This window comes from Tupaia chinensis, unplaced genomic scaffold, assembly GCF_000334495.1.
Source record: "Tupaia chinensis unplaced genomic scaffold, TupChi_1.0 Scaffold138517_1, whole genome shotgun sequence".
NCBI classification, from domain to species: Eukaryota; Metazoa; Chordata; class Mammalia; order Scandentia; family Tupaiidae; genus Tupaia; species Tupaia belangeri.
The window spans coordinates 379,778-396,119 of record NW_006198412.1 but is presented as its reverse complement, the minus strand read 5'-3'; the positions used below and the strand labels follow the sequence as shown (position 1 = coordinate 396,119).

The following is a 16,342-nucleotide window of genomic DNA, read 5'->3' as shown; positions in this document are numbered from 1 at the left end:
GGGGATGGGAATGCAGTTTTCCAACAATCACTGTTAAAATACCAAGAACACTAAAGCGTGGAAAAGGAGAAGATGCACAATGTGCTCTTACAATATTGGCCAGCTAACGAGATAGAGAAGATGTATGAATTCAGCTAGAACAGTAAAGCAAGCTGTTTATTCTGGACACATACATTTAGGGGTGCCAGTGTGTTCAGGCTCTGAGCAAGGCACTGGGATAGCAAGAAGACAATGGTCCTACCCTAAGAGAATTTACTATTACAGTGAGTACCTATAAACAGAGCCGGGGAAGATCAATGGAGACACAAGCCCAGTGAGATTAGCGTGACCTTAGGAAACGTGAATCCTAAGCTGAAATCTGAAGAAGCTAACCAAGTAGCAGGTGAAGGTGAAGATACAGTGGAGGCCATAACAAGTTTGGGGAACTAGAACAGAGGGAGTATGCTCTGAGACTTTTCTTTCATGCACACTTTTATATCAGCACACGGGCGAGAAGCAAAGGAGTTGCCTAGGAGACTAGAAGACAATTTATTCATTTGTTTTTCAGCCATAGGTGCATGCACTTGCTGGAGAGAGACAGAGAGAGGGAAAGTGAGAAATTGCACTCCCATCCCGGGACAGGGATGGCCACTCCAAAATCCTTCCTCCTTACTTCTCTCAGGATTTGGGTCATGCATGCGCATGTACCTAGTGTGATTTAAGCCACTGGGTCTGGGACTTGAACCATGTCAGGCCATGTGGGAATCTAGCGCCTTACCTCCACACCACCTGCTGCTTCCCAGAACAGTTTTTAAAGTAGTGCAGCCTACTCAAGTGAGATCGAGAGAGTGTTAACTAGACTGTAGAAGGGATTGAATAACAAGGTAAAAGTTTCGTGAGCAGTGGGCATTAAAAGTTTTTGATAAGGAGAATATTTTTGGAAAACTAAAACAATAGTATATAGAGAATAGATTTTTTTTTTTAAGTTAAAATCTGTGTAAGATTGTTCTTAACTATTTTAAGGTAGATGTCCACTTTAGGAATCCCTTAGAAGTGTCATTCAGAGAGAACCCATCTTTGGACTAAAGTTACTGAAAGTTCCTTTTATCCTGACCCCACTGTCGCCCAGGGAGCCTGAGTCAGACTCCAACCACCACAATGTTTTTTCTACATCAGCTTGACCTTGTCCTCTGGCCTCTTTGCTTCCTCTAGGCTTTGATGAAGAAGGGAGCCTGTACGTTCTGAAGGGTGATCGCACCATTGAGTTTGATGGCGAGTTTGCAGCTGATGTGTTGGTGGAATTTCTCTTGGATGTAAGAACTTATGTATGGGGGCCCTGCATGCAGCCATCTGGGCTCCAATAGAGGGGATCCAAAACCCAAAAGGAAGAACAGAGATGTGCAGAAGGTGCCCTGGCCTCAGACAGTTTTTCAGACTTCACACAAACCAGGGAACACCTACACTACAGTGCTATTTCCTTCTACTAGGAAGCTGGCCATTAAGTCACCCTAGACACTGTTTATCAGTGTCCAGAAGATCATAGATTGGGCCCATGTGTTTGTAACATGCTCATTCTCTTACCAGTTATATACAGACATCCACTGAGATTCCCAGGGCTTTGCTCCAGTGCAACTGAGGAGGCGCTGGGGTATGTGGGGAGGAAGGGAGACAATCAGTCACGAGAGGGGGGAGGATGGGAGTAGCTATCAGCTGAGTCACCTGAAGGACCTCAGAACAGCATAAAGGTGAGGCAGCTAATGAGCCCCTGGGACACACTTGCTCCCAGCTATGAAGGTACCAGGCCCTGAAAACCATGTGCTCAGAAGAGCAGAGGACCAAACTCTAGACAAGTATTTGCCCATAGAGAAACCCACACTTTCAATAACAGCTGTGAAGGAAATGCTTTTGGACACACATTCTTGCACAGATAAAGATCCTGCTTTTCAACATCCATATGGATCATCTCTTATCTCCCTACTTGTACCAGGGGTCTACTGCTTTTTCACTATGGCCTAAAAAGCCAGAGAGAAGGTTAGAAGGCATCTGAAAGCCATCTCCCATGAAAATAAATAAATAAATGAAGTGCCCGTAGACTGCTTGGCCATCTCATTGATCCATGAGTACTAAAATAGTTGAGATAAGCAACAAGACACATGGCGCTGTTGTAACTTTATCAGCTGGGAAGAGGCTTTTGGAAACAAGACTGCTTCAGACAGTGAACACTGTGCCTGAACAATGTGCCTGGGGCCATAAGTAGAAGACCACAGTTAGGGCAGATTGTAGACTTGATCAGATCAGGACTCTCACTCCATTTTTCACTATGAATTCTAGATAACTGTTTTTACTATGTTGTTTTTGTCTTCAGGCTGATTGTCCTAGAGTTTACACACTTAAGTAAGAGGCTATACTTTCCACTCTAGTATGAGATGGCCATTGAGATGAATCAGTATATCGCATTTCTCATTTGTATTCAGTGGGAGAAGAAAACAAATCTGGCTTCCCCTTGCTCTCTTAAGGGTAAATAACTTGCTCAAAGCTTTTGGCAGAATTATCCTTATTGGACCAGAATTACTGGGTCGTCCAGAAAGTGATGAAGCATTTTTGCATAGAAAAAAATATGTCATGACTTTCCTGACGACTTAATAGATCACTTGTCCATTTTTGAATCAATAACTGGCAAGAGAAGGTATGGAATCAGTCTTAAGTGTCTGTCAACAGATAAATGAATGAAGAAAATGTGGCATGTATACACAGAACACTATTCAACTTTAGAAAAGAGAGCACTGTTGCCATTTGTGACAATATAGATGGAACTGGAGAACAGGGTGTCAAGTGACATAAGTCAGGCACAGAAAGACAAATCCTGCATGTTCTCAGACAAGAAACCGAGAGTGGTTAACTCAAAGAGGCGGGAAGTAGAGCAGTGGTTATCTGAGGCTAGGTGGGTGAGGGCGGTGAAAACATGATGGTAAAGGATGCCAAACCTTGATTAGACTGGAGAAGTAAGGTACTTTGTTCTTTCAACTCTATTACAAAGCATGAAATAATAATGTAGTATCATGTCAAAATCACTAAGATAGAAAAGTTCAAATGTTCTCACCACAAAAAATGATAACTATTTGAGGTGATTAATATATTAATTAGCTTGATTTAATTATTACATATTGCATTAATAAATCATGACATTACTTTGTACCCCATAAATATATACAACTATAATTTATCAACTTAATCATTAACGTGACAAATTTCTGGTAGGCCAGCCCTATAGCTAAGGGAATCAGATACCACAGGGTTGACCATGGTTCAAAGCCTGACCCCAGTGGTTTGAAAAACATGCAGACATGGGACCAGCAGTTAGCGTAATGGCTATGTTGCTGAATTCCCATGTAGTCGACCGCTGTTCGAGTCCTGGACCTGATGGCTTAAACTCATGCTGAGCGTGTGTGCATGCGTGCCCAAGATCCCGAGAGGAGAATGGAGGAAAAGGAATTGTGGCGTGGCCATCCCCCAGGGGGGTGATTTCTTGCTTTCTGTCATTCTGTCTCTCTCTGTCTTTCTGGTGAGTGCACGCGCCCTATAGCAAAAACCTCTCAAAAAAAAAAAAATGCAGACATGTATATATATATGCCCCAAATCCCAACAGGATGGAGAAATGAGGAGAAGGGTTTGTGGTGTGACCATGCCCCATTGGGGGGGTGCTCTCCTCTCTCTCTCTCTCTCTCTCTGGCAAGTGCACATGCCCTCTGGCAATTATAAAAAGTCTGGCTAAAGGAATAGAATCTCCCCCAAACCAAACATCCCACTTCTTGAGTTCAGATCAGTTCCTCAAAAGGCCCTGCCACTGCACTCACTAGGGGACGGTAGAAGGATCGTTGAGGCACCAACCACACAGTTGTCTAAAGCTTCCCTCCAGACCACTCTATTTCCACCGGGGCTGGAAGAATTCTCCAGTTTTATTATGTGTGTGTGTGTGTGTGTGTGTGTGTGCGTGTGTGGCGTTTCAGCTAATCGAAGACCCAGTGGAGATCATCAACAACAAACTGGAGGTCCAAGCCTTTGAACGCATCGAGGACCAGATCAAACTCATCGGCTTCTTCAAGAGTGAGGACTCAGAGTGTAAGTTGTGTGTCCGCCCCAGCCTGTCCGTCTAAGGGCTAGCTTCCCAGCGAGGTATGTGAGATTATCCCAAAAGATGATGAGTCTTCAGCATCATTTTTGCTGGTTCAAATAGAGGACTTTGGACTCATCGCTGCGCCCTATGTTGTGTGGGCAACACACGTGCAGAAAACACACATGGTACACACCAGGCAGGGTTGCTGAAAGAATATGAAGGTTGGGCCATGTCCTCTGGTCTCAAAGAGGGAGCAGGTGAGTGTTTTACCGAAGGGAGAGAACTCCTCCCTCCACTTTCCCACCTGTCTCCATCCCCGTTGAAGTCCCCCCACGGTGGGAAAAATGGTGGGCTCTCTCCCTGACATTGCCAGCTCCACGGTCACTAGCTAGAGAGCTTCTCAGGCGACTGGAAAGCATCAGAGGAAAATGTGGGCAGGGATGGGCCTAGCAGCTGCTACAGAACGTGGGAAACTGCTGACCAAGCTCACGGCTAACCACCGAGGCGGCCTGCCACAGAGCAGCCACACCCTCGGACACAGCACATTCCCTTTGAAAGCTTTGAGGCCAGGTTCTGGGTGGGCATGGGGACCTGTCTGTCATAGCATCACCTAAGCCCATCAGGGCTGTAAGGGTGTGGGCAGGAGTCGGGTAGAGCAGAGAGAAGAGACCGCAAGGGAAACTGCCTAAGTACATTTGAAAAAGCTGCTTCATTCAGCCGTTTCCTAGCGTGTCAATCTTGGAGACAGGGGAAGTGTTAGAAGGGGTGGGCATAGACACAAAGGAGAATCTGGCTGCATGTGTACATCTCAGAGATAGAAACACAGGCTGCCTACGACTGTTTCTAGAAACTCCAAAATATTTTGAAATTATTTGCAAAACTGTTTCCTTATGCAACCTGCCCACTGATATCCTTCATCATCTCATCACCAACCCACCTGCTTCTTCTCTTCCATGGCCCAACTTACGCCTCTTCCCATTTGCTTCACTCGAACCTCCATCCAGTGTTGGATGTGGATGCATTGAGGTGACTCACCAGGGAGTTTGCCCCAGTTTTTCTGTGGGTGACTTGTTTTCAATTTGCACATTTCTGTTTCAGTGCTGACTACTCGGAGGTTCTCCTGCCCCTTCTACTTTCTCCTCTTTATTTTGTTTCTTTCTATTTCCCCTGTTCCTCTTCAGCTGAGCTTGTTTCCATCCTTAGGTTTCTCTGCCCTCCATAAAGCTCAGGATGGAGGGAGGTAGGGCCAAGACCGGAATAGAAAACACATCTTCCGGTCTCTTTCATTCCCTCCCCTAAACCAATAATCATAATAGCTCCATTTCATTATCACATAACATGTCAGGGCCTATGCTGCAAGCTTTATGTGAATGTTTTCATTCTCACACACCCGTGAGGAAGTTATCATGATTATCTTCATCTTCATGATGAAAGGATGGAAGAGAAAGGTCAATTAACTTACTTAGTGTTTTACAGCTAGTAAATGGTGGAGTCAAGATTTAAATCCCAGGAATCTGACTTCAGAGGCCGTACACTTAATTACCGGGCTATCTTTTCAACTTCGTAAACTTGGTTAGGTCATGGTACACGTAAAATCTTCTAATGCTTGTATGGAGTGAAGTGGGGGTAGACTGGAAGGGTTTGGCATGCGTGCCCAGAACATTTCAGTCTGACTGGGTCAGGGGTTTGAACCACTGCCACCATGTGAGATCCAGCTTCTCCTTGAGCAGCCTATTCCCACTACACCATGAAGCCAGCCCATGATCTTTGCAAATTCTGGGGAGTCACCATTGACGAGACTGTGCTGCACGCGGGGCAAATGGGACGCAGCACGCAGGGCTTTTCTCCATTTGAGGAACATTCTTTTCTTGCCACGGGACATAATTCAGATAATTCAGTCTCTAAGCTGTCCCTCAAGGACGTGAGCACTCTTTCAGCCTCACAGGTATTACTTTTATTTTCTATGACAAATATAATGTTCATATTCCTCAGGATAATTTGAATAGATTTAAAGGCATTGCTAATCTAATGAAACTTTTTCACAAAATGTATTTCAAAATTATAATGAAACTTCCATAGGAATACACAGACATAGATTCTACTGATCTTAACCATTATTCTTGAAATTTAAATGATAAAGTTGCTAATGAGTCATTTTTGCCTCTCTTTTAAGGTTTAATTTTTGCTTTTAAATTGATGAACTTTGTCAGTATAGTATTATATTTCACAAGATGCTTACAATTTTCAGTTAAGTTCATTTGGATGCTCAGCAAGGTCTAGCATGTTTTTGAAGCAAACAATTACCTTTCTATTTTTTTTTTCAAAGTAAGTGCAAGGTACATTTATATATTTTTAAAATTTTGTATTTATTATTATTATTTAATTTGCTATTGGGCAACCAGCATCACCATCCTCCTCAAGTCTAGGCTTCAACATGGACATCTTCACCAACTAACAGCCTGGGTGTAGTAAGGCCTGGCATTTCACACTCACATGTTCTCAGGCCTGCCCTCACAGTTTGGGATCAAGTTTGGGGCCAGAGTCAAGCATAGGCTTAATTAAACTTTAACAACCCTCTCAGAGGGTCAGAGTGAAAAAAGAAAAGGAAGGAAGGGAGAAGAGAGAGAGAGAAAGAAGAAAGAGAGAGAGAGGAAGAGAAAGAAAAAGAAGGAAGAAAGAAAGAAAAAAAAAAGGAAGGAAGAAAAAGATAAATAAAAACTAGGATTAACCAACAGGGATATTCCTGCTAAGTTTAAAATATTGATACTTCTATGATGTCATTTTTAATGGAAGTTACTTGGCACAGTAAGGAGCATTTCTTTCTTAGTTAGGGCTCATTATACACAAACTATACTCAGTTTAGAGGCACAATTATAACCAGTAGTGAGTTCAAGAGAGAAGGTGTTTTCTTTGGGTTTAAAATTTCATGTGTGTTTTTTCTCTTTCTCTCTGTTTCCTGCTGTCCATATGTGAACATCATAAACATGTGGCAAAGAGGTCTTCTCTTGATGATTGAATGGCAGTGAATTCAAACTCCTTGGGGGAAATTAGGGGTTTAAATAGCACTAAGTAATTATTTATCTAAACATTATCTACTAAATAATTATCCAATTAGAGTTCATTGACTCCATTCTCTCTAGGTCACTTAAAAAGGGAAGCTTCTTTAGTGCACCTTGAAAACATCTCTTCCTTTCATCTTTTTCCTTTTAGATTATAAGGCCTTTGAAGAGGCAGCTGAACACTTCCAGCCTTATATCAAATTTTTTGCCACCTTCGACAAAGGCGTAAGTACCTATGAAACCACAGTTTGAACACTTTTTTTTTTTTTTTTTTGAATACACAAGTTCTTGCTATGTTACTCAGACTGGCCTCAAAGTCATAATCCTCCTGCCTCAGGCTCTTGAGTAGCTGGGACCACAGGTGCATGCCACTGCACCTGGCTGAAATGCAATGCTTTTATAAACATGAAGGATTAGAATTTGAACTTGTGGCTATCTTTTCTTTTCCTTAACCATCCTCCTTTGCTCTTTTCCCAGAAACATTAAGACTATGGCAATAAGTCATTTTAGGATGGCAATTAGTCCAAAGATGATTAATTTAGAGGATGTAAGGGTATTTCTAAAAATATCTAATGAGTAGTGATGGCCCACCCCTCAAAAGAATGAAAAGAAGATATTCTAAGGTCCCTTCCTGAGCAGATGAGGGCACTTGATGATGATATGGGGAGATTGTGAAGAGACCTCTGGAAAATTTTATTCAGGGATTCCAAGACTTAAAGACGTGATAATCCAATCTGACATTCATAGACATAACACTGCAGACCCAGGCACTAACACTCAGGGACCAGAGACTACCATCTCTTACATACTCACATGCATACTCATTTGCACACCCACGACGCTTGCCTTCATAGTGGTCCTGATGAGCTCCCTTTTCCCTTCAGGAAGTTTTATTGAAAGCAGATTGTGAGAGCAGCAGATGGCGTAATGGTTACGTCACTGGACTCCCACATAGTCGAACATGGTTTGAGTCCTGGACCTGGAGGCTTAACACATGGGCCAGGCACATGTGCCCAAAATCCCAAGAGAAGAACAGAGGAGAAGGAATTGTGGCATGGCCATCCCCCCTAGGGGGTGATTTCTCTCTTTCTGTCTCTCTGTCTCAGGCTAGGGCACATGCCCTACAGCAAAAATATATCTCTCTTAAAAAAATAAGGCAGATTGTAATGGGGAGAAAATTGATGGGAACATGCTATGACAGGAATAGGAAACATCTCACCAAACCACACATGGCACCAATGTAATATTTACTGTGACATAGTCTCCTTTCTTTACATTGTCAGAGAGATGGCCATTTTCCTGTGAGAAGAAAGTTGGAATAGTGGCAAACTGGTAGTTTAGAAAGCTCCATGACCTGGGTTTAAATTCTGGTTCTACTCTCTCTAGGTATATGATCTTGACCAACTGCTTACCCAAAGTGTGCCTTAGGTTCATCATCTGTAAAATAAGTATAATAATGATGCTTACTAAATATAATCAAAATGAAGATTAAATAAAGCAACAAACTTAAAACTCTTTGCAAGGGTGCCTGGCATAGAGTAAGCTTGCTGCATGTTTGCTATTATTACTGTTTTGTTCATCTGGTCACTTCCATTTCATGGAAGCAGTTTTCTAGTTCCTATACTACATATAAAGGGACTTCCAAAAGTTTGCCAAAAAATGGAGTTCAACTATGAATTTACTTTGATGCAAAAATTTTTGAAATCCATACATAGTTTTCTTTTCCTAATTTATGTTCCCCATAAACTTTTAGAAGATTCTGAATATATAGTGAGCAAATTCACCAAAACTGAAGCAGAACTCAATGCTTCAGGAAGAGCTGAGTAGACTCAGACACTGGGTGTGTGTGTGCTATTTCCCCCTCGCCAGCTCCCTGCCTCATCACCCCATCATCCACGCTACTCCCTTTCCTCAGAGAACAGGGGGAAATGGTAAGAAAAAAATGTGTACCTCTTCACTTCTTAAAACAAAATCAACAAGCTAATAAAATCCTTATACTGAGGGCAGCTCTTAATATGACCCATTTTCTTTAGCTCTGAGAGGCTGGAGTTTCTTAAGTAGACTAAGACATTTCTTAAGTAGACCAAGAAATTCTTTTTAGAATATAGTGACCTGGAATTAATAGCAGTTGATGACAAAAACCACTCAGACATCAGTGTATGCTCAGAATGGACCTCCTTGTGTAAGAGTTTACGTAATACTCAGTTCCTCTCCCTCCCAATTAGTCATAGCCGCCCTGGGTCACTGAATGTTGGTTACCACCGCAGGGCGCAGGGCGTCAGCTCTTAGGCAACTCCTCTGTAGCTTAAAGGAAACCACTGTTCATTCCTGTGCTTTCTTGAATCACAGCTCTGAACTAGAAAAGAATGGCACTTGGTTTTCTATAGAGCATTGCACATTCCAGGCCTCTCAAATCATTTCACAAAGAGAGATCCTGAGTTCAGCAGCTGTGCAGGCAAACATAGCAACTATTCTGTTTGACAGCAGACAACCTTATGGCCACTTCAATCAAGAGAGGAAATGTCTTCCAGGCTATGGGCTGCTTCCCCAAGCTTTTTATCTATAGTAGAGTGAGCAACTCATCCTGGCTTGTTGGAGACTATCCAGGTTTTAGCATCAAAAGAGCCTCATCCCAGAAAACTCCTTCATCCTGAACAAAACAGGATTGTTGGTCATTTTAAGACTGGTAACAAGCTGTTCAGTTCCCAGAGCCTGACAAACCACCACGCCAATCTGGACTGAGACATTTAACCCTAGGACCAGTGGTTCAATCTAACTAGCAATTAGGACTTATGAACTGATCAGGGATAGAACAGATTAAAGGGTTGGCTTCTGATTCTAAGTACCTGTATGCTGTAAGGATTTCCATCACTTGCCTTTTCTATCAAAATTGGTTCAATGAACTTCACACAACCATGACAGTAAACATGATCTGTAGGTATTTGTTTTCTCTTCCAGCCCTGGCAAATAGAGTCAGCTGGTGGTGGTTCTTGTAGAATTAAATTTCTCACTTTTATTTTATTTTATTTTTTTTGGAAAGGTTTTTGCCATAGGGTGCGTGCGCTCGCCAGTCAGATGGAGAGAGACAGAGAGACAGAAAGCGAGAAATCACCCCCGAGGGGGGATGGCCACACAACAATCCCTTGTCCTCCATTCTCCTCTCGGGATCTTGGGCACACACGTGCACACGCCCAGTGTGAGTTTTAAGCCACCGGGTCCAGGACTCGACCCATGGTCGACTACATGGGAGTCCAGTGACATAGCCATTACACTAACTGCTGGTCCCCAAATTTCTCACTTTTCATTCCAATTGCTCTCTGCCCCTTTTTGACTCTAATTAGCCAGTTAGTTCTCTTTTTCTTATTATTTCTTTTTCTTAGATTACAAGAGGAAATTGTCCCAGTGCAGGACTTATGGGATGAGCTATCACTTCAGCATTTAAGTTAAAATCATATATATGCTTACTTGTCTTTGCCAGAGAACAAGCATAGACACTTTCCTTAGATGGACAACCCATTGCTACTCTGGACAAGCATTCAAATAAACCATTGTCGTCTTTCTAACTGTTACAGGTTGCAAAGAAATTGTCGTTGAAGATGAATGAAGTTGGCTTCTATGAGCCATTTATGGATGAGCCCATTCCCATTCCCGACAAACCGTACACAGAAGAGGAGCTGGTGGAGTTTGTGAAGGAACACCAAAGGTACCCAAGATGGCATGCAGGGGATGTATCTTAGAGCCTGGAAAATGGAGAGGAGCCTCCCAATCTGCCATTTCAGAACCACATAGAAAAAAAAGCTAGAGGTAGTACCCCAGCCAAATAGGACGCAGTAGTATGGCTTTGTTGGTCATATATAGATAGTAGGACTGTTGCAGTGTTCTACTTGTATAACATTGGTCTACACAAAACTGCTTCCCCTCAGGCAGAAAATTCCCTCCTAGTCAAAGTAAGATATGAGTAGAATTCTTAGACTAGCAGATAGCATAATGGTTATGTCACTGGATTCCCATGTAGTAGACTGCAGTTTGAGTCCCAGACCCAACAACTTAAAACTCACGCCAGGTGCATGTGTATGCATCCCCAAGATCCCAAGAGGAGAATGGAAGAGAAGGGATTGTGGCATGGCCATCCCTCCTTGGGGGTGATTTCTCACTTTCTGTCTCTCTCTGTTTCTCTCACAAGTGTCCACTCCCTATAACAAAAATCTCTCTTAAAAAAAAAGTATGAGTAGAATTCTACATTAATTGTGATAAAAATTTTGTGAAAGCTTCCTACATACTAAGTAGCATGCTAGGTGCTTTAAGAAAGCTATTTTGTCTCGTCTCTATCTCATAGGGTAATTATTGTCATCCCAATGTTATAGGTCAAAGAACTAGACTCAGAATAGTTGAGTAACTTAGCTAAGGGTGAACATTCTATGGATAGAACTTCTGAGAGGGGAATATTTGACAACACTTAAAGTAGCTCTCCCTCGAATTGGCAAAGTTTTCTTCTAAAGAACGAAAAGTAAATATTTCAAGATATGACGGCCAGACAGCCTCTGTTTCAACTACTCAACTCTGCCATTGTCATATGAAGGCTACCTTAGACCATGTACAAGCAAATGTGCATGGCTATGTCCCAGTAAAGGCTTATTTGCAAACGTAGGAGACACTGGCTGGATTTGGCCCACTGGCTGTAGTGTTCAGGCCCCTGCTCTTGAAGGAGAGACGATATCGAACACAGAACATGGTGGTGGGCTCACCACCTCATCCATCCACCCTCCCCACATTTGCACTGTGTGTCAAACCTGAAGCACCTAGTCCCTCCAGGGAGGCAGCACTTGGAGGAACGTGTCTGGTGCTGTTTGCCAGTATTCAAAAGAAATGACATTATAAGGAAATGTAGATCCTACCTACTGCTGGTGGACAATCCCAGTGATAAATAATGGCAGTTCTAGAAAAGCTGAGGCTTCCTGTTTCCTGCTCAGATTTCCTCATTCTGGGCCTGCTCTGGGCTCATGTGGAACCTGTCTATGAGGAGGGCAATGTCTTCTTGCCCTGGGAATGAGCTGACCCTGTAGCCTTTGACCTATTGTTTGTTATTGACTTTATACTCCTTGGATCAAATGGGTCTATAAAAAGGCTGTGTGCTTTAGGCCCTGATCTCTGATACAACAGGGTAGATCCTCTCTGTATCCTTTGAGGAGAAGCAGGTTTCTAGGACTCTTCGTGTTTTTGCACATGAGTCAATATCTCATTTTACATTTCACGGTGCTGAGACTGCAGAATCTGCCATGATGGTCCCTACTCACAGAAGTGCCTCTTTATTTCAGACCCACTCTGCGACGCCTGCGCCCAGAAGATATGTTTGAAACATGGGTAAGTAAGTGGCAAACTTTCTGCCTTGTAGAGATGAGTATATGCTCTAAGAGGATGCCCCTTTAATTAAGTGCCCCAACTCTAGGTCTTACGTGGCTGGGGTGGATGTCTAGCTGGTAGGGTATTTGAAGCATGGACAATGTCAGGTGCAGTTAAAGACCCAGCTCCCCAGGGATCACGTTTAAGCCTATATGGGACCACTCTCTAGGCAAAATGACTGTCTCTGCATTCATTGCCCACAATGACTACTGGCTTCTATTTGTTGATCACCAGCAACAAAGGTATTGCAGTGGAAGGACTTCAGGGCAGAAAGTTTTAGCGACTTGGATTCAAGTCCAGAAAATGCCCCAAGTAGCTATGTGTTTCACATCAAGTCATATGGTCTTTCTGAACTTTAGTTTCCCATATAAAATTGGGATCTTTTGTAAGAATGAGTGATATAAAGAGTTCAGAATGTTAATGAGTGATCTCTATTTTTAGAAATATCAATAAATACCAACGCACTGGAAAGTCACTGGGGCAACTCGTCCTCTGGGTTCATGTCACAGGCAATACGTTGGGTGGCTCAAATAGTATTAGAGAGAGTGCCTTAGACATACTTCTCCCACCCTTGCCTTACTTTAAACAGAATTTCCATAAACAATAACCAACAGCCATGAGCATTTTTCAAAGCATTTCATGTATCCTTTTCCATGCCTTTTAATAGCCCCAGAAAGTGATGTAGAGCAAGTACTGGTGTAGCCCCATTTCACATGTGGGGACACTGGTGAGCATATAAATTAGAAGAATTACTCCATAAGTAATAAGCATTAGTCCTTGGGACTTAAATTCAGGCCATCTGGAGTCAGATCTCGTGTCCTCTCCCGTATGCTTCCCTGGAGTGGTCATATCCCCACATGAGCCAGAAGCGTAGAGGCAGGGAGTAGAAAGGGATTAACATGAAGCATTTATCTATGGAACTTTTTAACTCAGAGTCTGAGTGATGGATGAACAGATTAGGAAGCAACCTGACACTGTTTACTGGCATGTAACCCATTTGGACATCTGAAGATAGAATAGACATTTCACAAGACGCTGGAGGTCAAATAATCCAGTCTAGAGAAGTGGACTATTTAAGAGCAATTGGCCCCCAAAAAACATGTTTTTCTAACATCTGAGCCTCTCAACAAATTGATCTTGTGGGCCAGCCTGGTAGCCTAGTGATTAATGGAGTCAGATCCCATATAGCCTACCAAATGGTTCAGATCCCAGCCCTGGTGGCTTGAAAAACATGTCAGGTGTGAGTGTTTGTGTGCCCAAAGTCCAGTCAGGATGAGGAAATGAAGAAGGGATTACCATGTGACCATGTCCCACTGGGGATGCTTTCTCCCTCTCCTCCTCCTCTCTCTCTTTCTCTCTGTCTCTCCTTGGCAAGCATGCATGCCTCCTGGCAATTAAAAAAATTAGAAGAAAGTATTGTTACTTGTTAAAAAAGAAAAGGGTATCTTAGTGCTATAAAAATAATATTCCATTTTAAAATTGTTTTTATTTTTTACTCTAAAATAATTTTAGACTTACAAAAACAGTCAAAGAATTTCATTCTCTTTATCCTGATTGCCCAAATGCTAACATTTTGCAGCCTTTCCTTTCTGTGCCCTCCCTCCCTCCCTCTCTCTCTCTCTCTTTCTCTCTATCTACATATGTTTTTCCCCTAAATGTTTGAGAGTAAGTAGCAGAAACAATTCCCTTTTGCCCCTAAATACTTCAAGTGTTATCTACAAACTAGGACTTTCTCTCATATAACAACAGTACAATGATCAAAGTTTGGAAATCAACACTGACGTAATTCCACCCTATAATCTATAGATCTTATTCAAATTGACCAGTTGTCTTACTGATGTCCTTAATTGCAACAGAATAACGTTTCCCTCCTCGGTCCAGGATCTAGTCCAGGATCTCACACTTGGGATTTGGTTGTTATACTTCTTTACTCACCTTCTGTGTCTGTCATGACACTAAGCACCATTTTGAATTGCGAGAGTATTGCTCTTCTGCTCTGCTTTGCTTTGTCTCTCGATTTTCGTTTTGTTTTCTTTATTTTTAAAAGTGAAAGCTCAATTATCTAGGAAGGGAATAAAAACTAGTGGAACCTGGAATCTTCCTTACACCACAGCAGTATCACACCTCATATCATGACATTCTGTAGCTGGAGTGCTTGTGTCTTCCCCTGACCTCCAACACCCCAGCACCCCAGACTGCACCAGTTGAAACGCTCCCTCCCATCACAGGAGAGGCGGATGTTCAGAGAGGAAGCCCACTGTCTGGCTTCACTGGAACTGCTTTCTTTTCACTTAATGAATGAGATATGTTATAGCCTTTTGCTGTGTCATAAAATAACAGTGATGCCTCGTCTACATTATTGCATATTTAGTTGTTTCCTAACTGAGGAAGGGCTGTGTATTGAGTTTCGCCAGGTATAGAAAAAGGCAGCTAGAATGGTGTACTCCTTCCCAACACCTGTTCTGACATAGCGCGTGACTTCCGCAGAGGCCTCAGCCAGCCTACACAGCCCTCGGCTAGATCTTTGGCTAGAGAAGTAGACAGGACACGCCACACCAGGGCGCTCTTCACAACCTTAAACAGGAGAGGAAGAAACAGAAGCACTTCTAATGGAGCCTCTCAAACCCTGTCACCACCCTCCCATGTCCACCTCGGTGGGCATCCAAAGGCAGCCACTCCGGGGTGCTCGTGGCCCCGACTTAAACCACAGATGGGGAGGAATGTAACCAGTAAACGAACTCAGCAGTCTTCATCTTCCACAACCATGTCCCTCGGCACTGCAAAATAGGAAAATAAGATAGAAAAGATTGGGGCTGGCAGGTCTGATGGTTAAGGTGCTGGACTCCCACATGGCCGACTACGGTTCAAATCCCAGGCCTGGTAGCTTGCTTTCTCACTTTGCCTCTCTCTCTGTCTCTCTCTCTCTCTCTGGACAAATTAAAAAAATAATAATTGTACATAAAATTAAACAAATAATTATTTTTTAAAAAGATAGAAAAGCTAACTAGTGCTAAGTAACTATTTACCTTTTTCTCTCCCCAATTGTGTCAGTTTTTTAAGCAGCCAGCCATAGAAAACACATCCTGTTATTACTATGGAAATTGTGACCTAGAACTATTTGCCATGCTTCGGTTGGAGACCCATGTATTTATTTATTTATATACACGTTTATTTAGTTAGTTATCCTGAGACTGTCAGGGTTAGGCAGGGCAGTCCAGACCCAGCGCTGACCTGTCTTCCTCCCTGGAGACTTCACCCTCTGCCCTGGCAGGTGGTCAGCTGGGTTCTGGGCAACAGTCCCTGGTGGTGAGTGTCAGTGACCTCTTCAAAAAAAACTTCCTTCTGTTGTAGCATCAAAGTACTTCCAAGATGAAGCCCAATGTCACTTCATTGTACCTTGATTAGAAAGTCTCCTAGTTTTAACTGCTTTTTCTTTTCTTTTTTGTTAATGTCTTTTCATTTAACATGAGAACAAACATTTGGCAGAGATTGGAAGAAAATCGAGCGTAATATAAACATCAGTGATGTATCTGGCTGGGGGATAAATTTATTTTCTTCTTCATATCTCTAATATTTTCTTTTTTTTAAGAATTATTTTATTTAACTGTATTTATTTATTTATTTTGATTTGACCAGAGAGGGACAGAGTGAGAGAGAGAGAGAGAGAAAGTGAGAAAGCAAGCCACCAGGTCCAGGACTCGAACTGCAGTCAGCCATGTGGGAGTCCAGCACCTTTAACCACCATGCCACCTGCCAGCCCCTTTCTCTAATATTTTCTAATTTTCTTCAG

General features: G+C 42.6%; 1 protein-coding gene across 1 annotated transcript in view; it reads left to right on the top strand.

The window, feature by feature from the left end:
- The window catches only part of CASQ2 (calsequestrin 2), a 69,223-nt gene that overhangs the window by 31,927 nt on the left and 20,954 nt on the right, over positions 1–16,342 (top strand). The window contains exons 3-7 of the mRNA XM_006161386.3: positions 1,192–1,292; positions 3,987–4,098; positions 7,304–7,377; positions 10,725–10,855; positions 12,468–12,513. Of these exons, the coding sequence (XP_006161448.1) occupies positions 1,192–1,292; positions 3,987–4,098; positions 7,304–7,377; positions 10,725–10,855; positions 12,468–12,513 (464 nt within the window). The remainder of the gene's footprint in view (positions 1–1,191; positions 1,293–3,986; positions 4,099–7,303; positions 7,378–10,724; positions 10,856–12,467; positions 12,514–16,342) is intronic.